The sequence below is a fragment of the Mustela lutreola genome, chromosome 9 (assembly GCF_030435805.1).
Source record: "Mustela lutreola isolate mMusLut2 chromosome 9, mMusLut2.pri, whole genome shotgun sequence".
Taxonomy (NCBI): Eukaryota; Metazoa; Chordata; class Mammalia; order Carnivora; family Mustelidae; genus Mustela; species Mustela lutreola.
In genome coordinates, this window is record NC_081298.1 from 73,177,004 (window position 1) to 73,202,191 (window position 25,188).

General features: G+C 35.4%; 1 protein-coding gene across 1 annotated transcript in view; it reads left to right on the forward strand.

The window, feature by feature from the left end:
* Positions 1-1,675: 1,675 nt before the first annotated feature.
* GTF2A1L (general transcription factor IIA subunit 1 like) overlaps positions 1,676-25,188 on the forward strand; it is a 48,497-nt gene continuing 24,984 nt past the window's right edge. Inside the window, exons 1-6 of the mRNA XM_059134758.1 lie at positions 1,676-1,859; positions 4,421-4,522; positions 4,691-4,814; positions 12,251-12,306; positions 14,325-14,409; positions 15,444-16,030. Of these exons, the coding sequence (XP_058990741.1) occupies positions 1,839-1,859; positions 4,421-4,522; positions 4,691-4,814; positions 12,251-12,306; positions 14,325-14,409; positions 15,444-16,030 (975 nt within the window). The 5' untranslated portion in view covers positions 1,676-1,838. The remainder of the gene's footprint in view (positions 1,860-4,420; positions 4,523-4,690; positions 4,815-12,250; positions 12,307-14,324; positions 14,410-15,443; positions 16,031-25,188) is intronic.

Sequence of the window (25,188 nt, forward strand, 5' to 3'; positions counted from 1 at the left end):
AGAATTCACCTAGAGGTTAAAATATACCTCCTCTAAAAGCCATTGTTTATTATCAGGGAAAAATTGCATCTGAGTCTACTAGTGACTATCCAGACAGACCACAAGGGGCAAATGGAAAGCTGCTGACATTTCTCTGCCAAAGTTACACAACCTCTCTGTCACCTGAGTCTACTAAGTATACTAAGCATTAACAATTCAACTCTTAGCCATACTTCTTATGGGGATTAATGGCCAGATTTAATTTAAAAAATGAATATGGTCTATAGTATAGCCTTGAGAAGGGTAAAATAAATAAGGGAGTAATATAAAAATATGCTGTAAGATGATTACCAATCATATGCTTGTAAGAATAAGCTCTTAAAACTTGATGATGAAAAGTTAGAAAACAAGAGACCTTTCAGGTTGCTTCTCAGTTTGAATAATTTAATTGGATTTTATAATATCAGTAAAAATCAGTGACTGCTTTTAGCTTTTCTATTCTGGGTGGTAGATAAGTCACTCTGAATACTTCTGGTAGTAAATTGCCAGGTAGAGATACAATCATTAAAAATTACTATATAAAATTCTCAGCTTTTTTGTAAAAGAGATATCAGATACTTTTTAATTTCAGAAAGTCTTCTAAGAGGCTTCATATAAATCAGCTGCTTGAAACTCAGAAATCAAAGGTACCTGACCCAGGAAAAGCAAATACAGAGCAGTAGGGCATAAATAGCTCTACTGAATTTATACATACAAATAAACAGCCAATTTTAAACCTACTATGATTATTTAAATCATTACATAACCTAGCCATCTGGTTAAGTCAGGACCTATCTGCAAACTAGAAACGCTATTTAAAAGACAGAGCAGTGGCAATAGATGACTTTTTCTTAAGACTTCACATTATCTATGCTTGGATTTACTCTCAGTCCTAGTCAAGATATGCTCCTAGATGCTCTACCTTTCAGGGGAGGGAGGGAATTATTGCAGGTCAAGAGATGGTGATTGCTACCTGAGGAGGAAAAGGAGACTGGGTAGTGCCTGGTGCTGACTTTTTTTTAGCAGTCGTTCTCCACCTAAGCTGCTTAATAGAATCAAGAGTCTCTGCCGTGAGACTCAGGTGCCAAATATTTATTAAACTCTCCAAGTGATTTCACTGGGCAGCCAAAGCTGAGAATTTTTGTCTTGGGACAGTAGATCTCATTTCAGCGACCATCAGAATCATCTGGAGAGCATGCTGAAATTACAGAATGCTGGGCCCCATCCCTAGAGTTTCTGGTAGGTAGGTCTGGGGTGGGCTCAATAATTTGTGCTTTTAACAGGTTCCCAGAGGATGCTGATTTGCAGTCCTACGCTTTGAGAATCAATCTTAGAAGAGTTTGGCTTTTGTTGTCTTTTTAGTAGAGTTCAGTTGTTCGCGGGTTGTAGGGGGAGCGGTGAAAATTGGTAGAAGGAGAGGGACAGAAGCCGCTAGTCTCCCACTTTCCTGGCCCAATCTCCTTCCAAGCTCAAGGGGAACTGGAATCTACCACTTCATCGCATCTTCCCTATTTTCTCAGTCTTTATTTCACAGACTGAGTAAATAAAGGTGCTTCAGGGGTCAGTTGAACGGTCCACAGCTGTTTAGATCGCGGTTAACCAGCCCATTTTAGCGGGCTTCTCGCTCACGCACACCCTCCCTCCAAGGAACCCTGCTCAAAGCGGCCCACCAGCCTTTTCCTCCTCCCTGCCCCGCCCCCAGAGTCTCTGCGTAGTTGCGCATACGACGTGCCCGGCGTTCAAAGCGAGCAGCGAGAGGAGTTCAGTAGGGCACCGCGTGCCGAGCAGGCGCGAGGGGGAGAGGTGCTGGAGCCGCCATCATGGCCTGTGTCAACCCCGTGGTAAGGAGGACCGGCCTGGCCTGTAGGCCCATGGTCTGTCTGGAGGGAGGGCTGGTCCAGGGATCACGGCAGCCCAGGCCTGTACACACGCTTTCCCCTCCTGACCCTTCACAGTCTTTCCGAAACTGTCACTCTAAGTGGCCCCGGCTGTTCGCCTCCGCTGTGGAGGAAGCCGGTGAGGGCCAGTAGTAGCTCACCGGAAGTTGGAATCCGCCCGCTGAAGGAACCGCTGCCTCCTCCTCCCCTCCGTTCTCACTGGCACTGAGGCTGTCTGGAAGAGGTGGTTAGAGCTGGAGCTCGCCGTAACCCTCCAGTTTCCTGTGTCTTGAGAAAATTCCCGAGTTCAGTTGTACTCTTATTCTAATTCTTACTTCCAGTGGGGCCATTGTTGATTGAGCTCTATTATTCACCTGAAGTAATAAGCCATGTGGTATTTCTTGTTGCCCCAGGCGTATTTTTTGAGTTGTCTCGTACCCCGCATTTCCCCATCCTGAATGCTTAAGTACGCCACTGGAATTAAACACACACCTTGATCTCCTACCCTTACAGTGAGAACTGACAGGCTAAATGGCACTTGCGAAATGCTCTATCAATTTTTAAAAAGCTGAATTAAAGAGAAAAACAAGGATTCACCTTTATTTTCAGTTCACCTGAACAAACTTGGTATTTGGTGAAAGGCAGTGTGCTTGTCCCGGTCTGTTATTTTATGGGTTCCATGTACATATATGCAGCACAAAAGGGTCCATTTTTAGAGACACATTATTTCATTGTGTATCCATTTTTTGATGCTGATGTATTTGAAGATACGTAAAATACTCAAGCCTGAATAGAAGTTTACCATGTGTACCCTTTTATCTGATGGTGAACTCTGCGGAGGGTGTGTGAGTTTTCTTTTAAATAGAGAAGAGGTTAAGATGGATTTTCTGGACTATACATTGTTCTGATTAAGGTATTAGGGAAAGAATATAAAGGCTAACCTTAGTTCCAGAAGAATAAGGTATGTTCAATACTTATTCTCCTTTTTAAAAATTGCGTTCTAATGGTTTGTTTTTGACAGCTGCTCTTATACTCTGAGGGTGGATCTTTTTTTTTTTTTTTTTTTTTTTTAAAGATTTTATTTATCTGATAGAGGAAGCATGAGAGAGGAGAAGGTGGAAGGAGAAGCAGACTCCCCCCCCCCCGGAGCTGGGGAACCGATGTGGGACTCAATCCCAGGACTCTGGGATCATGACCTGAGCCAAAGGCAGTTGCTTAACCAACTGAGCCACCCAGGCACCCTCTGAGGGTAGATCGTAAGGAAGTTTTTAACCCTAGAAGTGTTTTCTTCTTGCGGTAAAAGTGATCAAACTAGCTGGGATGAACACCGAAGTATCACTTTAGTATGCTTTTATCGGGGTAAACTGTTTGAGAAGAAGCAACTAATCTAGGGCACTTAATGGATATGCCTGTGAATAATGTGGTACTGATTGGTCTATTTATAAGCTTACCTGGGATAGTTAATGGGGATTAACTTTAAACCTAACTATTCTTGATGTGAGCGGGAGAATTTAGAGAGTATTTACTGGGTAGTATGAAAAAACAGTCCTAGAATGCCACAATTTTTATTGCCAAATCTTGTGGAAAGGTATAGTTCATTCATGTCTTGGTTAGGTTCTGTTAGGAATCCATTTTGGTGCATTTATACTTTTCACTTGACAGTGGTTCAGAATATTTTTTTGGACTACTGGTATTTGGTTACTCTATTGTAAGTGCTTGTCTCAGTCTTACAGCTTGCAATTTATTCATCTATGTGAAAGTAATATAGTGAACTCTAAAAACTCCTTTGTCCTCTTTGAGAAAATAAGTTGAAGATAGTAGGTTCGTTTTTACCTGCCTTAAATGAATTTATGCTAAGTGAAATAAATCAGTCAGAATTATCATATGATCTCATTCATGTGGAATTTAAGAAACAAAACAGGATATAGCAGAAGAGAGGAAAAAAATAAAACAAGATGAAGTCAGAAAGGTGACAAACCGAAAGAGACTCTTAATCACAGGAAACAAAATGATGGTTGCTGGAAGGGAGGGGTGGGGGATGGGGTAACTTGACGATGGACACTAAGGAGGGCACGTGATGTAATGAGCGCTGGGTATCCTATAAGACTGATGAATCACTGACCTCTCCCTCTAAAACTAGTAATACATTAAATTTAATTAATTGAATTTAAAAAAATAAAAGGGAGAATGTTAAATTCTGACAAAAACCAATTGACGTAACCTACTATCTTGATGAATTATTATCTCATATTTGATTGTGGTTCTTTAAGTCAGCCTTGTAGATAGCCTGAGACTATGGGTCAGAAGCTAACACAATTTATGGACAGCTAAGACTATACTGGAAGTAGATTGCATTTAGTAAGAATCTTTATGGTGGTTTTTCTTTAAACCATAAGAAAGAACACACTGCATGTATTCTTTCTTACTATTAAACGTTTAATAGTTTAAACTATTAAACATTTAATAGTTTAATTGTTTAAACTATTTAAACATAGTTTAAAATGTTAACAATTGCTTTTTTGTAGCCTAAACTCTACAGATCTATAATTGAAGATGTAATTGAAGGAGTGCGTGATCTATTCGCTGAAGAAGGTATAGAGGAACATGTTCTAAAAGACTTGAAGCAGGTTTGTAGACAATGCAAGTTACCCTTTTTGTTCTTCTTAAAAAACTTATAAATTTTAGTTTTAACCCCTCAATTATAGTTTAATGCTTACCATTCATTGTGTCATCAGATGACATTAAAAAGTGAAATACCTAAATACCCTAACTTAAAAAATTTTTTTTCTCTGCAGCTCTGGGAAACAAAGATTTTGCAGTCTAAAGCAATGGAAGACTTCTTCAGAAATAATGCCCATTCACCTGTGTTCACCCTTCCATTGCCAAACAGCTTGCACCAAACATTGCAGTCATCAACAGGTTGGATACAGTTAGTAAATTAGTACTATTTTGGTCTTCAGAACACATTCTTATTGGTGGTGGTTTTATATTAGGGTAATGTTCTTAAGGTAAGGGGGCTTGGACCTCAAAACCATTACTATTAAATGACCACAGTAAACCATCATCTTGTAATTATGGGTAACAAAATTAGGTTATTCAAGCCAGCTTTTGAAAATACTGAAGTCCACAAAGATGACCAACTGTTACTTCAGAGGAACAAGTTACATCATTTGTGGGCTATTGGGAATACCCACTAGTTATTTCAGAGAATTTGATTGGGTTGTGTCAAGGAGTAACTGAGGCACCATTGCTGGAAAAAGCAGTGGGAAAGATGGGTGGTTGCATGCTTGTGCATTCTTTATCTTTCTCTTGCTTGTTGTATATATTATAAATCTGCTGTTGTACTGGAAGAAAAATAGAGAGTTAACATGAATATGGAGATTATTCAGCCTACTTCGCTGTTTTGGGTATTATATATTATGGCTAGAAATTAACCCTGTGTACTTTTCTTCATTTCTTGGACTTGAAACCTTTGCTTTTGAGGAAATAATTTTCCATATTATGTGTATCAATTTAAACTGGAAAAAAGGGGCTAAGATAAATGATGCTGTTTTATCTTTCTAGCCTTTATTCCTTCTTTTCTGATTCTTAAAATTTTTATACTATCCTAATGTATGTGTGTGTGTTGTCTGTATGTCTGCATGCAACACACACAGACACACACACATAGAGGTTTTATTTTGTTTAGTTGAATTAGATTGATGTCTGCCAGAAGTGAGGGTAGATTTTGGATTAGATTTTGGATTGGATTGTCAGTAATAACTATGTTGTTCATTGCACACTTGGGAAAATTCAAAGGAAAATCATGTGGGACAAGGTGAAGAGAAAATAGTAAGGAGGCTAGTATCTCGTTTATTATAAAACAAGAGAATTTAAGTGTGGCAGCAATTAGAACTTAAAAATGAAATAAGTTAACAATGAATATTGAATTCCCAGATGTAACTTTTATCTAATGTTATGCTTCTAAAGTATAACTTTACTCTGTTAGCCACAGCTGTTTTAATTACTAAGTTGACACTTTGAAACATTTTACCTTAGTTCCTATAGTTTTGATTATGCTTTTGTTTTTAACTTTTTTATTAGGTCATCCCTTTTCTCTATTTAAATAACATTATTTTCTTTATTGAAGAACTTTAAAGATTTTCTTTCTTTCTTTCTTTCTTTTAACCTAGAAGTGACTTGGAGGGTGGCCAGTATGGAGGAATGAAAGATTAGACTGTTTTTTATCAAAAGCAGTTAACACTTTTCAGGTTTTTTGTCATTCAAAATTGCAATACTTGTTTTTGCCGCAAGATGGTAATATTACCAGTGATTTAAATCACCAAATAGTCTTGCAACTAATATGTCTAGCTGGCTTTCATTCTGCACTGTATTCCTATTCTCTTTCTTGGAAGTTAGAATAATAGAAATAATTACATTTAAACAAGACAGTTTTTATTCTTTTCTACATCATTTATAATGAAAAGACTTAGGAGGAAGTACATGTCCTTTAAAAATGCATTACAAGCCTTGTTTTTATCCCTCTTCATTTCCAGGTTCCCTAGAATAAGATTCTTGAAGTAAATAGCCTCATAAAATTGAAGTACTTCTTAATTATATCTTCTCATTGTAGGCTTTTAAAAGCCTGATTAAAATAATCTAAACTAACTTCTACAACCTTTTTATCTCTTGATAACAAGTTCGAATTATGTCTACAATGGAGTAAGTCATTTGCCTTTGTTCAATCTTTAAAGCTTTTTGCTCTATCATATTTTCTTTGACTCGATTATCCATTTGCTTAATAATTTCCTGTATTTTCAGTTGTCAACTTTTTTTTGGTCTCAGGACCCCTTTTCACTCCTAAAAATGGAGGACCTTGAAGAGCTTTCTTTATGTGGGTTGTTAAGTATCTATTTACCATATAAGCTTAAAAATGAGAAACTTAAAGTTTTATAAATCCCCAAAATTGATAATATGCTAACATAATTACATATATTTGTTAAAAGTAACTTTTCCAGAACAAAAAGTATTTAATGAGAGGAGTGGCGTTGTTTTACTTTTCTGAAAATCTCTTCAAATGTCTGGCTTAATATGAGGTAGCTGGATTCTCATATCTATTTCTAAATTCAGTCTGTTGTGATACGTAGTTTTGGCTAAAGTACATGAGGAAAATCTAGCCTTCCACAGATATATAATTGGAAAAAGTGTTTTTATAGCAACTTTAGGTAACTTGATACTACACTAAAACTCAACAAGTGTTAGTTTCTGAGAGTTTAGCTACAAGGTGGAATCTGAAACTTTATCAGTGGACTTTGTAATGTTAAAAGATTACTGGTGTCTCTTGTACTTTGAATGACTCCTTAACCTGTGTGTGATTTTGTAACATAAGTTAGTAACTTGGAAAATACTGTTTGACTGAGTTATGCACTTGATAAATTGTTCATTATACAAGATTAAAAAATACTATTAATATCACCACACATTTCTTCAGAAAAATTGGAAAGCTATCAAACTCACTGTGGTGGATATAAAGTTTACAAAATTACGATTTTTGGTTGAAAGCTTGAATTTTACCATTGCCAAACAGATACTGTCAGTTTGTTTTCCTTGAAGTGACAGGCACATTTGGTTCATTTAAAAAAAAATGACTGCCAAATATCTGTGTCTGAATAACCATAGTTTGTGTCACTTATTCTTTCAAGTAAAAATGTTTCTTAAAAAGGAGAGGCTAGATCAGCTGTGAACTTAGATAATAGCACCAGTCCTCTTTCCATGTACTTCCTTGTGTATCTGGATGCTGCAGAAATGCTTTGTATTCTTCTCATTTCATCCATAGGATATTAAAAGAAAGTATCCTCAAGGGTTGAAATTTTATAAAAATAGTTCTTTATGGTTACATTTAGGAACTTCTTTAGTGAAACTGTTTTATTGTTGCTGTTGTTTATCTTTTTAACTGTGAGTGGGTGGTGATGGAGAACAAATAAAGGGGCCACTAGCAGGTTTGGTAATACTGCTTTAATTCGTGCTAAGATGCCCTCTTTCTCTGAGAAGTGAAAAAAAAAAAAGATTTTTATTGGTATTATAAAAAATAGTCTGGCTTTGTGAACACCCTGAAAGGGTCTCATGGATCCCTGGGGGTTTGCAAAGTACAATTTAAGAACTGCTATTCTATCCTTGGGGTGATTATATATAGTTTGTAATCCACTTTTTAAAAAAGACAGTGTTTTTAGAACTTTACATTCGCAACAAATTTAAGAGAAGGTACAGAGACTTCTCCTATACCTCTTGTCCCCAATCATGCATCATCTCTTCAGTTATTAACATCCCCCACCAGAGGGTTACATGTTAACAGTTGATCAACCTACATTGACCTATCATAAATACCCAAAGTCCATAGGTCACCTTATTGCTCTTGGTGTTGCATGTACCATGTGTTTATGCAAATTTATAATGACATGTATCCATCTTTACAGTGTCTTACAGAGTATTTTTATTGTCCTAGAAATCCTCTGTACTCCTCCTATTCATCCTTTCCTACCATACCAACTCAAGGCAACCATTGATATTTTTATCGTCTCGATTGTTTTACCTTTTTCAGAATGTCCTATAGTTGGAATCAAACATGTAGTATCTAGTCTTTTCAGGTTGGCTTATTATACTTAGTAATATGGTATTAGGATTCCCTTATATCTTTTTGTGGCTTGCTAACTCATTTCTTTTCAACATTGAATGATATTCCATTGTCTGGATGTGCCAGTTTACTTAATTGTTCACCTATAAAGCACATCTTGGATGTTGCCAAGTTTTGGCAATTAGGAATAAAGCTGCTGTGTGGAGGTTTATGTGTGGATGTAAGTTTTTAACTTCTTTGGGTAAATACCAAGGAGAGTGACTACTGGGTTGTATGCTTAGTTTTGTAAGGAACCACCATATTTTCTTTCAAAGTGACTGTGCCATTTTACATTCCCACCAGCAGTGAGTGAGAGTTCCTGTTGTTCCACATCCTTGCCAACATTGGGTGTTATCAGTGTCATGGATTTTGTCCATTTTAATGGGGATGTAGTGGTATCTCATTGATTTCATTTGCATTTTCTTGATGACTTATGATATGGAGCATCTTAAATGCTTATTTGCCATCTATACCTTCTTTGGCAAAGTGTCTCTTAAGGTCTTTGGCCCATTATTGGGTTGTTATGGTTGAGTTTTAAGAGTTCTTTGGTTATTTTGGATAATAGCCCATTATCATATATGTCTTCCACGACATTTTTTTCCATCCTATGTCTTTTCATATCATCTTGATTTTTTTTTAAAAGGAGGTTTAAGTTTTTATAAAACCTGGCTTATCAATTATTTCTTTCATGGGTTGTGCCTTTGGTTTTGAATCTAAAAAGTCACTGCTATACTCCTGGTCATCTAGATTTTCTTCTATCTTCTAGGAATTTTGTAGTTTTGCATTTTACATTTAGTTCTGATCTATTTTCAGTCATTTTTTTTGAAGGTTATAAAGTATGTGTCTAGTTTCATGTTTTTTGCATTGGGTAGCCAGTTCAGACATTTGTTGAAGAGACTATCTTTGTGCCATTGTATTGCCTTGGCTTTTGTGTTAAAGATCAAGTGACTGTGTTATATGGGTCAGTTTCTTGGCTCTGTGTTCTGTTCCATTGATGTATTTGTCTATTCTTTCACCAGGTAACACTACCTTGATTACTGCAGCTTTCTAGTAAGTCCTGAAGTGGGGCAGTGTCAGTTCTCCAACTGTTTCTCCATGAATATCACATTGGCTCTTCTGGGTCTTTTGCCTATAATTCACTTGTGAGAGAGAAATGGGATTGCATTAATAATAATCTCAGAATAATAGGTGTAAACTAGGACTGTCCTGGGTTAACTGAGTTGTGGGATTCACTTTGTCCATGATTGCCCTATTTCTAGAGCAATTCACATCTGTGCTATTTGGTCTTCATGTCACATAGTCTTTTTGATGAAACTATCATTGTATGAGCAAGAAAGGGAAGAATAGGAATTTTGAGAAGTTTGTGATGGCTTTCATCTTTGATTGTTCAGACTCCTTCAGGTACAAACTACATGTCCAAATTGTTGAATTTAGATCTGGTGAAAGTGCTGTTGGTTCTTGATGTAATTTGAGGTAGAATATTCAGTTTGGTTATCAGAGATATGTATTTGTGTATATGCTAATGAGTAGTCAAAAAGAATAGTGACCAGTCTTTGCACCTCTTGAGTCACGTGACTTGGATATTAAGATTTGGAATGGTTTAAAGCAGGATCAAGAATTGTGAAGTTAGGGGTGCCTGGGTGGCTCAGTGGGTTAAAGCCTCTGCCTTTGGCTCGGGTCATGATCCTACGGTCCTGGGATCGAGCCCCACATCGGACTCTCTGCTCCTTGGGGAGCCTGCTTCCTCCTCTCTCTCTGCCTGCCCCTCTGCCTACTTGTGACCTCTCTCTGTCAAATGAATAAAATCTTTAAAAAAAAAAAAAAAGAATTGTGAAGTTATTAACTGCCTTAATGTATTGAAGACTTCTTGGTGTATAAGAAAGAAATACTCTTGTAGATGTCACAATGTAGCATCTTTTCTTAATTTATACTTCTTAAATTACATTTGTGGAATTGAATTCTTTCTATATTGTAAAGCCTATTGTTTGTGAAATTTAATATTTCTTGAATATATACATGAAGTCCAAAATACTAACACTTTTAGTTTAAGTAAAGACATATACTCAGTTAAAACTTAATTGGGTATTGAAGCCATCTTGGATATTTTAAAAAGCATGTTTCAGGCACATGTAATGGTATATATAATTTGTGGAAGTATGTAAATGGTGCATTTAATATCAAAATTAACTAGGTACTGCATGAAACTTCACTATAAAACTGTTCAGTGCTTTTATTCTGATGACTATAAAGGAACTCTTAAACTCTCTTATAGCTCTGTTTGATTTATATAAGATTAGAGAATTATCCTTTAGGATTTATTGCAAGGTATTTAAAAGGGGGGGATTGTTGCTATTTTTCCTCAAGAAATTCATTTAATTGCTTTAGACAGCGTGTTAACAGATTTTTGTTTCCTCTCAGGCAATAGATTCAGCTGTACCAGCTTAAGCTTCGTTTACTTCAGCTAATTAAGACTAATACCCTTGTGTTCCTGCCACACCAATTCTTTCTAATTTAGCCTTTCTAAAAGAATGCCTGTTAATAAGCAAAGCCATAGATGAACGGAGGATAAAAATAATTTTGTGCTTCATTAATCATCAATCTCTGTAGCTTCACTTCTGTTATTCTAATGTGGGAAGAATGGTTAGTTAAAAAAAATATTTGCTCTTCTGAGTGACTTGCTGTTCATGATGGAGTCATTCTAGTGTCAGAAGCAAATCTTAGGGACACTTTAATGTGGTCTGTGAAAAAACACCATAATAAACATTACATTGAATATATATGTGCTCCATAAACATGCTGAAACATTCTTTTTTATTAAAAGGTGAAATGATAGTGTGACAGTCGTGTTCAGCTAGGTAAAATGAACCTTGAGGTAAAGTTTAAGGTTATGTTATCTCCCGAGGTCTTTTTACTATAGTTACTATTTGTTTTTTACACTTCTTTTTTAATGCTTCCATTTCCAACCATTAGGCAAATGTTTTAGCTATATTAAAAACAAAGAGATAGCATAGAAAATTGGTAGATAATAAAGAAAAGATATGTGAGATTGCAACTTTAATGCAGGTTGGGGTGGTCTTCCCCTAGGAATTTGTTCTCTTTTATTTTTCTTAGTAGTTATACTTGTTTCATGTAAAGACTTGTGGAGACATGTTATTCATTTATTCCTAAAACTATGTAGTTGTGCTGGCTAAAGTATTATAAATAACTTCTCCTGAAATGAATGAATGGGAAATTCTTTTTAGCCCATAAAATTTAGAATGGTTTATGTTGGGTTACATTTTTTTTTTTTTTTTTTTTTTTTTTTTGCTCAATAATATAGTCTTTTGGAAATGTGCTACTTGAATAAATACTACCTTTTCTCCTCTGTGAGAAGTTGTGATGGAGATTTAGGGCTACATTGACTTAATAAAAATAACCTAGGTATTTTCTTGTGGGTTTCTATACTATGGTATACTTGATAACAAATATTTTCTTTTGGTACTTAAAACAGGTTAGTTATCAAGTCTTTATCTGAAGTTTTTTGGGAAAAAATATAGTTAATTTGTTTACCTCACTTGCAGTTAGGAAGTTTAGAACTCCCCATGGTCAGACATGCTAGTGATGGAAAGCTTTTTTTTTTTTTTTTTTAAAACAAGCTATACTTAGCAGTTTTATTAAACTGGTAAATTGTAACAAATGTATAATGTTTATTTTGTTTTCTATATAGCGTCATTAGTTATTCCTGCTGGTAGACCTCTTCCCAGTTTTACTACAGCAGAACTGGTATGTAGCCTGTTTAGGATATTTTTTTTTTTTTAAGATTTTATTTATTTATTTGACAGAGATCACAGGTATGCAGAGAGGCAGGCAGAGAGAGGGAAGCATACTCCCTGCTGAGCAGAGAGCCCGATGCGGGCTTGATCCCAGGACCCTGAGATCATGACCCGAACAGAAGGCAGAGGTTAACCCACTGAGCCACCCAGGTGCTCCTAGGATATATTTTTAAAGATATGCCTCACTTTTAGTGAATGGTAGCAGGAGGCTAGGCATAGGTATAATTCATAATCCCCCATTTGAATGAGAAAAGATGTAGTAAGGGATGGGGAGATAGGAATAACTTCTAAAATGTACATGTTGCAAAAACTGAGGAGTTTCAGAATTGATGTATTTACCAACTTTTCCTGTCTTCCAGAGCAGTTATTAGCATCTGCCAGTAGTATATATAAATACTGTTGTTAGTATCTATAAGGTCAGGAAACTTCTGAAGTTAAATTCTATGGAGTTTTAATACACAGTATAATGTTATATACTAGGTAGATCCTAAATAAATGATGTTGATACTTTTTGATTATTATTATTATTATTATTTTTTTTTGGCAAGTTGAGCTACATAATAGTTCTTCTTTTTATTTAAGTGAAGTATTTTGGTCATTTTTTGTCTTTGTGCTGTAGAGATTTAGAGGATAGGTTCCCCCCACCCCCCGAAGATTTGGAGCAGAAAATAAATTACAACTTGTATTTAGAAAATTGAGTAGTTTTCAGGTGGGGAAATGATAGCACTTTTTCTCTTTTACCTTTCTTCAGTGGTTTATAATCCACTGTTTTTCACCTTTCAGCCCACTTTCTGGGCCAAAAGGGTTGGTAGGCTGTTAATTTCCATTTCTTTATTAAATACAAGATCATACCCCTTACCAGGAGTTTTGGGAAGAATGGTGCTGTTTTTGATAGGAAACCAATGAAAAATATATCTGCCTTTGAAATTCTTGAGACTACTTTTTCTCCTGGTTAAAGAAATAATACACTAATAGTAAAAACAAGTTTATAAAATAAAAAGCGAAAGAGCCCTGCCCAAAGATAACTGTTTTAACTGTTTGAGGTATATCCATCTAGCATTCTTTCATGAAAGTTACCTTAATTTTCAAGGTAAATGTAGGCACATCTTTGTGCTGGTTCTGTGTTTTTACTTAGTAATATAGATGGATCCTTTTCCCTGCCAGTTAAATATTGACTAACCTTAGTTGATGTATCATTTTCATTAACTGATATTTTATTAATGGACATTTATTTTTAGTTTTTTTCTAATATAATCGATAATAGTTGTAGCTAAGTTTTTGTGTATTGGTATGATAGCAGGTAGTAAGGATAAATTCCTAGAGGTAGAATTTCTGGGCCAAAGAATATGCATGTTTTCAATTTGGTTATTATATTGTGAAATTGCTCTCCAAAAAGTTGGTACGTGCCTACTCATACAAGCAGTGGTCTGAGAAAACCACATCCTTACCAGTATTGGATGTTTTTAATCAATCTTATAAATTTTTGTAGGTCTGGTAGGCAAAAACTTTTTTGTCTTTTGACTTAGCATTTTAAAAAATGGAAAACCCTGAGGTTTATTGATTCTAAAAAATTATACACTATTGTATTAACTAATTTAAAGTACCATTAGTGATCAACCTATGGACTAGAGGGCTCTTATTAACAGCTGTGTTTCTTGTATCTGACAATTTGAGGATCAGGGACTCATGCATAGCTATGTAGTGGGGAAGTTTTAGGAATTAGTGTTCATACCATTTACTAAGACTTTACTGGCTTCATTGCGAATAGCCATAGAACAGAATTCTTTTTATCTTTAAATGATCTAAATCAAATATTGAAAAGCTATTTTATTCAAAGAACTTAGCCTCAATGTTAAATGTCCAACCATTGTCCTGTTGTCTGAATCAGACTTTTTTTTAATCCCTGTGAGATCAGGAAAAAAGATGAAAGCCTTTTTCTAACTTTCTAATTAAATTTCTCATATCTAGGGCACCTCAAACTGTAGTGCAAGTTTCAATTTTCCTGGTTATCCTATTCATGTACCAGCAGGTGTGACACTACAGACTGCATCTGGTAAGGGTATAGTTCCCATTAAATTTTGTTTGTTTGTTTGTTTTAACACTGGTACTGACTGCTGGATGTTAATTTTCGTGATTTTTAATAAACTGTATACTAGAAGTTACTGAAGTTACAGGAACTTTTTAAAATATAACTTATTTTAAGAACAATAATAAGTGGTGGTTATTCCTGTTGTGGAGGCAACCTTCCATAAAAGACACTGTACGAGATTTGTCCTGTAACTTATTCCCGTTTCTTTTTCCCAGCATTGTAGAAGTTGCTTTATGTATGTTTCTTTAATTCAAATCAATTACCTAAATTCTCTAATGAAGAAAAACTCAAGATGACATTGATCAACCTTTGCCGCCTTTGGTACTAGAGATCGTGTAGTAGAATATCCAAAAAAGTTTGGAGAGTAACCAAACCTTGCTTTTTCAGAGTACTATGTCTTGATTTGAAAGAGAATCCTATCTATTCTTTAGGTTTTTGCAAAGTTTTAAACCCCTAACTCTGTGCTCAAAAGAATAAATTTTTTCCTCTTCCTTTTTAGTGTTATTTTAAAGGAAAAAAGGGAGGAGGGGATTTGATAGCTTTTGCAATTACTTAACTCTTTGGATAGCATTACCTTATAGTAGTTACATGGTATCTTAGAGATCGTAAATACATGAAATATATTCTCCATTATTATGTTTGTTAAAATCCCAGTTTGGGTTGGTAACATAGTAATTTATCAAACAATGGGATAGGTCCATGGAGTAAATATCAGTGGTCTGTATGTATCTCAAAGCGTGCCATATAAGCAAGCAGTAAAAAAGGCTAGAGTTCAAGTGAGATGGCTTTGTTAAAAGTAGAGTAATACATATTTATTGTAGAAAACACAATCTGAAGAATAAAATAAAAACTCATAGAGAAAACTATAAACATACTGATGTGTTTTTGGACAGCCTGTTGTGCCTGAGGGTTTCTTTCTTTCCTTTCTTTCTTTCTTTCTTTTTTTAGAGGAAATTAGGTTTCTATCATACTTACGGTACTATTTTCTCCTTTTTGAGGTCACCTTTATAAAGTCAATGTACCAGTTATGGTGACACAGACTTCTGGAAGAGCAAGTATTCTACATCCAATTCAGCAAGTATTTCAGCAGCTTGGGCAGCCTTCAATAATCCAGACCAGCGTTCCACGCCTGAACCCATGTTCTCTCCACGTGACTGCTGAAAAATCACAGAGAATAGAAACTGTGCTCCAGCAACCCACAGTTCTTCATTCTGGGATGGTGGATAGGAAACATTTACAAAATGCCGCCAGTGATACACTTGCACTTCCTGGAAATGAGCGTGAAATCATGTCTGAAGCTTTGTTGAGTCAGCCGGAAAGCCCTCAGTATATCTGTCTTCCAGGTGTTGTGTTTCCTCCACAGGTCTCTCAGATAGATGAACACCGGGAGCCAGTGCTTGGTGTTTCAGGCGGCGTGATTCAAAATCTGAATGGTGTGCCCCTCTCCACTGGCCGACAGGGGGCCCAGCACCAACACATGTCTGATATTCAGCTTCATGTTCTTAAAAATAGGATGTTTGGATGTGATTTTGTAAAGCAGCCAAGAAATACAGAGGAGCCCAGCAGCCTACCTGTCTCAGAGAAGGTAGTTCTCTGTTGAAGTGAATGGTATTAGGGGACAGACAGTGGCCTGTGATTTGACATCCTGAGGGTTTTTTTAAAAGCTGTAAGGTACTCAGAAGTATAAGTGTTCTGTTTTTTCCTTTAGAAGATTATTTATTACTGCTTATTTAATATAGCAATCAGTTCTTATAAATGCCCAGCATTTCAAACTTTTAATTTCAGTTAATAAATTAGAATAGTCTTCGAAGAAAATGGATTTGTTTTAAAGTAATCCATATTACCTCTACCTTACATTGTGAGAATGTTCATTTGGGTATAAATTTAAAAGGCCCAGAAATCAATCCTAATAATTAACTGAAAATAAATGAATATTTTGAGGTAATTCTTAATATACAAAAGAAGTCCAAAGTTTTTTTTTTGTTTGTTTGTTTGTTTGTTTGTTTTTTTTTAAGAAGCTCTACCAAATTTTCCTGAACTCCATAAGAAATTTTTCCCCTATCTTGCTACTACTTTATTTCTCCCTGTTTGCTGAAATATGAGTTAATGTCTTTTGGAATTCAAACTACTAAAAAATAGCTCCTAATTAACTTTGCACATTGAGAAAAGGTTCAAATTATTAATTTCCAAGGAATTCATGGTGAAGGCAGACAGATTCATGGAGAATTTTGGATGGTAAAATTAAAAAAGAATCTTGCATTCTTTTTACAAATGTGAAATATGTTTTATGGCTAACTCTATAAGGTTTAGTCACATAAGACAATTAAAGGTCTATGTGTCTAGCTAATGGGTTAGTGGCCCCCTAGAACTGCTGTACAAACCTGTAGCAGTGGATAATAAAGTGTTACTTTAACATTTTCCTAGATGGAAGGGAAAGTTACAGTGTACAGTGAAGGGTAATGAACGAAGAAAATGAATGTAAAACTGTTGGATCTGTTTTAGAAAGTTTCTGTTGTTTGATGAAGCCTGTTCAGAATCTTGTAGCAAGTTGAGGTTTGGTATAGAGTATAAAGATTAAAATGTTTTATGAGTATTATTTCATTATATTTTCAACATAATATATAAAATTTAAGAAATGTAGGCTAAACTCATTAGGAAACATTTGTTTTTGAGGTAAAAAATACCTGTGAATTTAAAATAAGTGTTTTTATTACTTAAGGCTTTTGGAGGCATTTTTATCACAGACTCACTATGAACTTTGCAGAGTTTTGGTGTGAGGATTCAAGGACTTACTCTACTGTTACTTATGAGATGTCACCTTGTACTTTGTTCTGAAATGGGAAAATAGATTAGTTAAGGGAGATTAATCAAGAATTGTTAGGGGATGGTGGTCAAGAACTTAGGTTGAAGCCACAATAGGTTCAAATTCCAGATTCACCGTTTAAAAACAAGCTATGTAATGTTACTCTCTGAAATTCAGTTATAGTCCATAGACTGGGCATGAAACCAACCTCATAATTTTAAAAACTATCAGAGATGATTTGTATACAGTTTGTAATAGCTTCTGGGACCACAGTAAGCTTTAGGTTAGTATGGGCATGTGATAAATTGGGTAACTTTTTATATAACTCTTTGGTTTGTTTTAAAATAGAGCTATATTTAAAACACAAAAATCCAAGTAGCCAATACCTTCATAAGGTATTTTTTTAAAATTAATACACAGTAGGGTCTTTTCAAATAGTAGAATAATCTGGTAAAATTGATGCTGATAAAATTTTTGCAAGAATTATAAATAGGTTTTCTTTCTTTCTTTTTTTTTTTTTTTAAAGTAGCTTTTTAGTGAATCTTACTGCTTAAAGCAAGTTACAATTAAGTATACATGTTTACTTTTCCTGTGTAGACTACCAGAGATCTAGTTTCTATGTAGGTTTAACATTCTTGCTGTTACATAAAATGTATTCCTGACAATTTTAGATGTGCTTCTATTTTAAAATGCATATTAGTATGTTGGATTATTCTTAAGTGTGGGGATTTTGTTTTATAGTTTTAGGAGGATACAGAGAACTAGAAACTTGGGTTTTCATTGAACTCCAAAAAATAGGAGTAAAAGGAGAGAAAGGGGTATGGTAATGTATCTTCTGTAACTGTTTTAATCTCTTGACTGCACTCCCTATCATTGTCATTGCCCCACCTCCAAATACTGTCATTTCTGCTGCCTCATGTTTTAATTCTTTACCTGTCTGACTGCAACCTGTTACCTTCTTTCTGAGCTCCTTTTATGACTCTCTCCTATTTCCAAAGGTTCTGTCCTCAGACATTCTCTTTTTACTTGAAGTTTTCTTTGGACAATTTCCTGGATTATTACAGTTTTAACTACCGCCTATTTGTTGATGACTGTGTTTCTAACCATATTACTCCCTTGAGCTTCATTCTTCTATTTGTTTGCCTTCTAGACAGTGCTACCTGAATGTCACAGCGATTCCTTGATCCTCATCAGAGGCATGCATGGTACCACTGTCTAGTTGGTCTCCCATGCTAAGGATTTAACAATTAACTTTTGGCTCTTTTCCCCCGTATTCTCCTTATATCATGTGCTTTTAAAAAATTATCTTTAAGATTGCTGTAGAGCGTATACAACATACAGTTTATCATTTTAACCATTTTTAGCTATACAGTTTAGTGGCATTAAGTATGTTGATGGTTGCACAACCATCACTACTATCCATCTCTAGACCTTTTTCATTGTCCCAAACCAAATCTCTGTACCCATTATATAATAATTTCCCATTACCCCCTCCATTTAGCTCCTGCTAACTTGTACTTTCTGTCTCTATGAATTTGATGCCTCATAACTGGAATCATAAAATATTTATCCCTCTGTGACTGGCTTATTTCACTTAGCAGAAGATTTTCAAGGTTCATCCATGTCATAGTATGTGTCAGAATTTCATTTCTTTTTAAGACTGCATCATGTCATTTGATAACTTTATAACTTCAGTACTAAATATTTCAGGACTCTCTTCCCTCTTTTCCCTCTCTTCTGCTGTTGTCCTCATTGTCTCTCATTTAAGATAATATAATAGTTTCCTAAATAATTTATTAACCTGTAGTCTGCTTTTTTCACTCCACTCCTCCCGGTCCAAAGAGTTTCTTACTTTTTTTAAATTTAATGCCTACTACTTGGGTGGGAGCACCAAACTGATTGATTCTCTGTTAACCTTGGTGTATCCATCTTTCTGTTGCTTTTGTTATTCCCTCTGCCTGGTGCCTGAATCTTCTCCTCCCATCCTCCCATCCCTCTTTCTGTCTAATTGCTTCTTATGAAGCAATTAATACTTAATATCACTTAATACTTCCTCCAGAAATTTTATTTCAGTGCCTCTCTACTCTCCCCTCATTTTTGGATTGGCTATATATCTTTTCTGTGTTATCATTGCACCTTAAGCATGTGTGTATCATAATGTAGTTAAAGCTGCATTAAAGTGTCCTGTTCACCTTGAGAGGTACATTTTATTAATCTTTGTATACATAGCCCCTAATAATATATATACATTCATGTATACTGGAATATACTGTGCTCCAGGTGGGGCTTGAACTCTTGACTCTGAGATCAAGAGTCACATGCTTTACCACCTGAGCCAGCCAGGCACCTCTAGAATGTAAGCTTTTTAAAAAAATTTTTTAAATTTATTTTTATTTATTTATTTATTTATTTATAGAATGTAAGCTTTAAAAGAACAAGATCTAGGGGCACCTGGGTGGCTCAGTGGGTTAAGCCTCTGCCTTCTGTGCTGGTCATTATCTTAGGGTCCTGGGATGGAGGGCTCTCTGCACAGTGGGGAGCCTGCTCCACCCCACCCCCCACCTGCCTCTCTGCCTACTTGTGATTTCTGTTAAGTAAATAAAGAAAAATCTTAAAGCAAAAAAAAACATCAAGATCTATGATTAGTTATTTGACTTAGTAGTTCTTAATCCTGGGACATTAGGGAAGCCTGGGTGGCTCAGTCGACTGGGTTTCTTTCTTCTGCTCAGGTTGTGATCCTGCAGTCCTGTAATTAACTGAGCCCCTCACAGGGCTCTGTGCTCAGCAGGGAGTCTGCTTCTCCTACTTCCTCTGCCCCTCCCCCCACTTGTGCTCTCTTTCTCTCTCTCTCTCTCAAATAAAATTTTAACAACAACAACAAAAAATCACTGGGGCGTTAAAAAAATGATCAGGTCTACCCCAAGGGATTTAGATTTAATTAGTCTGGAATGGGTTCTGCTCATTAGTGTTAAAGAAATTTCTGAGATGCTTGTAATAATGTAGTTGAGATTAGGAACTATTGACTTAGATCAATGTATGAATGAAATATGGATGGAGTAAGGGGGTAAGAGAATATATAACTTTAAGAGCTTTAATTTTTCTTTCAAATCCATTCTGATACTCGTCCAGAAATCATATTAATAGTTAGTTGAATTCAGGATTTAGTTAACGGAGCACGTATTTTTTGAGTCACTGTGTGTCACTCCTAAAGATTTCTAAATCAAAGATTTTTAAACTAGATATGATATTTTTCTTTGAGGAAAAAAGCCAATTTAACAAAATATTTTTTTGTGTTCGTCAAAATAAGGTATATTTCATGCCAGATAAGAGTGGAGTGGTAAGGGATGCAATTGTACATGGTCAGGTAATATATAATCATTATTGCCACTCATTATGTTATGGTAAATACCTGGATTAAGTTTCTGTTAGGAATTAAGATGTATGATGCCGTTATGATTATAGGCAATTCAGTCTTACATAATGACGTTTGAAAATGCAAAAAGAATGGGTATTTATTATAGCTTAGGTTTCTCTTCTGTTTATCCCCACATATAGGTGTGAAGTTCTGTTAGTCCTTGTAGCAATTAGAAAAACACTGTTCTTTAATTAAAAGAAAGCTTAAATTGAAAGGATTGGAAACTGGATTTGGCCAACAAAGCTTTATCTTGAAGCCTCCTGTGCATTTATTTATTGTATGACCCAGACACAGAAGCCATATACAATTGAAGAGACCTTGGTGAAGATGAGAATCTTGGAAATTAGGAGCTGCCTTATTTGAGAACAGAGAAAGAAAATTGAAGCAGTGCCTCTGTCAGATGATGTCATCTGCACTAGAATTGTTGACATTTCTTCACATTCAGCTTGAATTCACAGAACAATCAGTAGTAACTTTAACATTTAACAGGGTAAAAATATGAATGCTTCTTAGGGCAGCTAGCATTTGATTTTAATCATCATTTGTATGTTGGCACCATTAAAAAAGTTGCTGTTGTGAAACTTTTTATTATTATTTTTTCTTAGCAAAACTTTGTACTGTCCATCCTCATGGAGCTTCTGAGATGGTTGGCAACAAATGGTTTTGCCACTTCAGGAAAGAGAGCATTGCTCTCTGTTTCAGCACATGGCATACATTAATACTAAGACACAGCCAATAACTCTAAAAGAAGTTTCATCTGCTGCCATGAAACTCAGATACATTAGAGCAAAAGTATTGAATTATTGCCCTTTCCAAGACATTTTCCAAAAATGTGGGCAAAATGTTAAGTTCTTCTTCATTCAGAATTTTTCTTGCTTTTCAAAGGATGATGGTTGAAGTTCTTAATTGATCCTTGGGGAGATACTGATTATTTTTGAGAGAGAATGAAAACCCCCTTGTAAGAATTTGACAGAAGCCCATTGCTGATGTATGCAGTGGATGTTTGGCCATATGAAAGACTTAAATCTTTGTATTCATGATCCTGTGATATCAGTTTTGGATTTTGCTGCAAACCTGCTGCCTATTCTGGTCAAATTACAGCCTTAGAAGAGGAGATTAGAGTCAGATAAGCATAAGAACTTTTCAGTGCTTGGTGGAAGTGCTTCTGAAGTTGAGAACTACAAAACTCTTGTAGTTACTGATATTAAATTTGTATTTGTAATTTTATTCCTTTCCCAAAGTAAACAGGACCTTACTGATTTAAGTAAGATAAGATGATGCTATATGATTTTAATCAGAAGAGTCCTATAATTTTCAATATTCCTTAATAAGCTTAAACTATTTTTGCAGAGTACTGTGAATACTGTGAGAGTTCTGATTAATTTTGCAACAAAACATCTTGTGGGTTGAGGTTTTCAGTACTTGTCACTATTAATTTATTTTTTAAAGATTTTATTTATTTATGAGAGAACATGTGTGTAAGCATAAGCAGGGAGAGAGGCAGGTGGAGGGAGAAGGAGGCTCCCTGCTGAGCAAGCAGCTCAATACAGAACTGGATTCCAGAGCCCAGGGATCATGACCTGAGCTGAAGTCTCAGGGTGCTTAACTGACTGAGCCACCTCCTTGTCCCTCCTTGTCACTATTAAAACCAAGAGCAAATTCCAACATGTGATTTAGACCTAGGATCAACCTAATCATAATCTACTTAAACCAGATTTATTGCGGTAGAATTTATATATGATAAAGTTAATACTTCCGTAGGTACACAGTTTTTTGTTGTTGTTGTTGTTGCTTTTTGGGTACACAGTATTTATGTGTACAGTGTGAATTTTTACAAACACAGTTATATAACTGGTACCAAGCTGAGCCATAGAACATTTCTGTTACCCCAAAGGAGTTCCTCATGCCCTTTTGTAGTCAGTATCCTCCCTTTGCCTCCATTCTCTGTCACTCGCTGATCTGTTTTCTTTCTTTCTTTTTTTTTTTTTTTTTAGAATTTATTTATTTGACAGAGAAAGATCACAAGTAGGCAGAGAGGCAGGCAGAGAGAGAGAGGGGAAAGCAGGCTCCCTGCCTAGCAGAGAGCCTGATGTGGGACTCGATCCCAGGACCCTGAGATCATGACCTGAACCAAAGGCAGTGGCTTAACCCACTGAGCCACCCAGGCACCCTGATCTGTTTTCTTTTGGTTGAGGCTTGCCTTTTCCAGAATGTGAAACAACTGGAACCCTACAACATGTAGCTCTAGCATAATATATTTGTGATTCATCCATGTTGTTACATATATTGGTATTCTGTTGTACCATAGTTTGTGTATTCATTCACCCTGTGGACATGTGGATTCTTTCTAGTTGTTGGCATTTGTGAATAAAGCTCCTAAAAACATTCATGTATAGTTGTTGTTTTTTGGTGTGGACGCAGATTTTCTTTTCTTTTATTTTGAGTAAATACGTAGGAATGGGCTTTCTAGGCCATATGATACATATATGCTTATGAGAAACCAACACACATTACCAAAGTGATCATATTTCCACCAGCAATGTATGGTAGAATTTTTCATTTTTCCTAGCAGTGTATAAGATTTGTAGCTACTTGACATCCTTGCTACTTTAATAGTGTTTTCTGGAGAAGAGAAAGTTGTGGTTTTGATGAAGTGTACTTATTTTTTCCTTTTGATTTCTGTTTATACATCTTAGCTAGCCAAAATTTGCAAAGATCTCATGCATCTAAGAAAATGGTAGGTGTTACATTTGAGGCTGTGATCCGTGTTGGGTTAATTTTTGTATATAGTGCAAGGTTAGGTTCTTTGTTGTTTGCATGTGAATGTTCATTTGTTTTAGCATCACTTATGGAAAAGACTAGCCTATCTCCATTGAATTGTCTAAGGTTCATTGAGTGTCTAAAACACTTCACCTTCAATGAAAATCAGTTACCATATGTGTATTGATTTATTTCTGGACTTTCATGGTTTCATGAATTCATGTGTCTATCTTTTCAGTCATACCACTCTGTCTTAATTGTGGTACCTTTATTGTGTGTCTGGATATCAGCGAGTATAAATCTCTCAACTTTGTTTCAAAGTTGTTTTGGTTATTCTAATTCTTTTGCATTTCCATATAAATGTGAGATTGAGTTTGTAGATTAAAAAAAACCTGCTAGGACATTGATTTGTGTTATATCAATAGATCAATGGGAGAACTGACATCATAATAAAGAGTTTTCCAATTCATAGATAGGACACATTTTCTGTTTAGATCTTTGACTTTTCTCGTTAAGTCTTGTAGTTCTCAACATACACAGAATGCATGTGTTATTTTTTATTTAAGTATTTATGGTTTTGGGTGCAATTATAAATAGTACTAAGAGGCCTATAAAGAACATCTTAATTCATATTTTATGCTTCATTTGAATTATTTGTAAAAAAAATATGTATTTTTAAAAGATATTTTCAAAGGTAGGGTTATCAAGAAAAAAAATTTCCATGGTTCTTTACATACAATAATTTCAAAAGGTTGTGTCAGTTTTCCTGCTACAAGTGCTCTTAATCACTGTATTTTATTACATACTTGACGGTTCATTATCACCATTGGTTTTGTTCTACTTTTTGTACTGTGGTAAAAATTTATCATTTTAACTATTTTTAACTGCACAGTTAGGTGGCAGTAAGTGCATTCACATTGCTGTGCAACTATCACCTCCATCCATCTTCAGAACATTTTAGCTTTCCCAAATTGAAACTCTATGCCTGTTAAATAACTCTCCATCCTTCCTTCACCCCATCCTGGGTATCCACCATTCTGTTTTCTATCTCTATGAATTTGACTGTTTCAGATAACCTCATAGAAGTAGAATCAGATGGTGTTTGTTCTTTTGTATCCCTTGTCACTTAGTATAATGTCTTTAGTGTTTATTCATGTTGAGGCATGTCTCAGAACTTCCTTCTTTTTTAAGGTTAAAAACTACTCTGTGTTAGGTACATACTGTATTTTATTTATTCAGTCATCTGTCCATGGACATTTGGGTTGCTTATACCCTTTGGCAATTTTGATGAATGCTATTGTAAATTTGGGTGTACAAATATGTCAAGTCTCTGCTTTCAGTTGTTTGGGGGATATAGAGCCAAATGTGGAATTGCTGGATTGTATGGTAATTCTGTTTAAGGTTTTTAGGGAACTACTGTACTATTTTCCATGGTAGCTGTACCATTTTATATTCCCACCAGTGCACCAGGGTTCTGTTTCTCCACATGCTTACTAGCACTTGTTAGTTCCTGTTGTTTTACTCCTTTGATAATTGCTATCTTAATGGTTATGAGGTGGTATCTTACTGTGGTTTTGATTTGCATTTCACTAATTACTAGGGACACAACATTTTTTTAACATACTTACTGGTTATTTATCTTCTTTGGAGAAATGTCTGTTCAAGTCCTTTGTATGTTTTTAAATCAAGTTTTTTTTTTTTTTTTTTTTTTTTTTTTTGTTATAGGATTTCTTACATATTTCGGATATTAACTCCTTATATATAT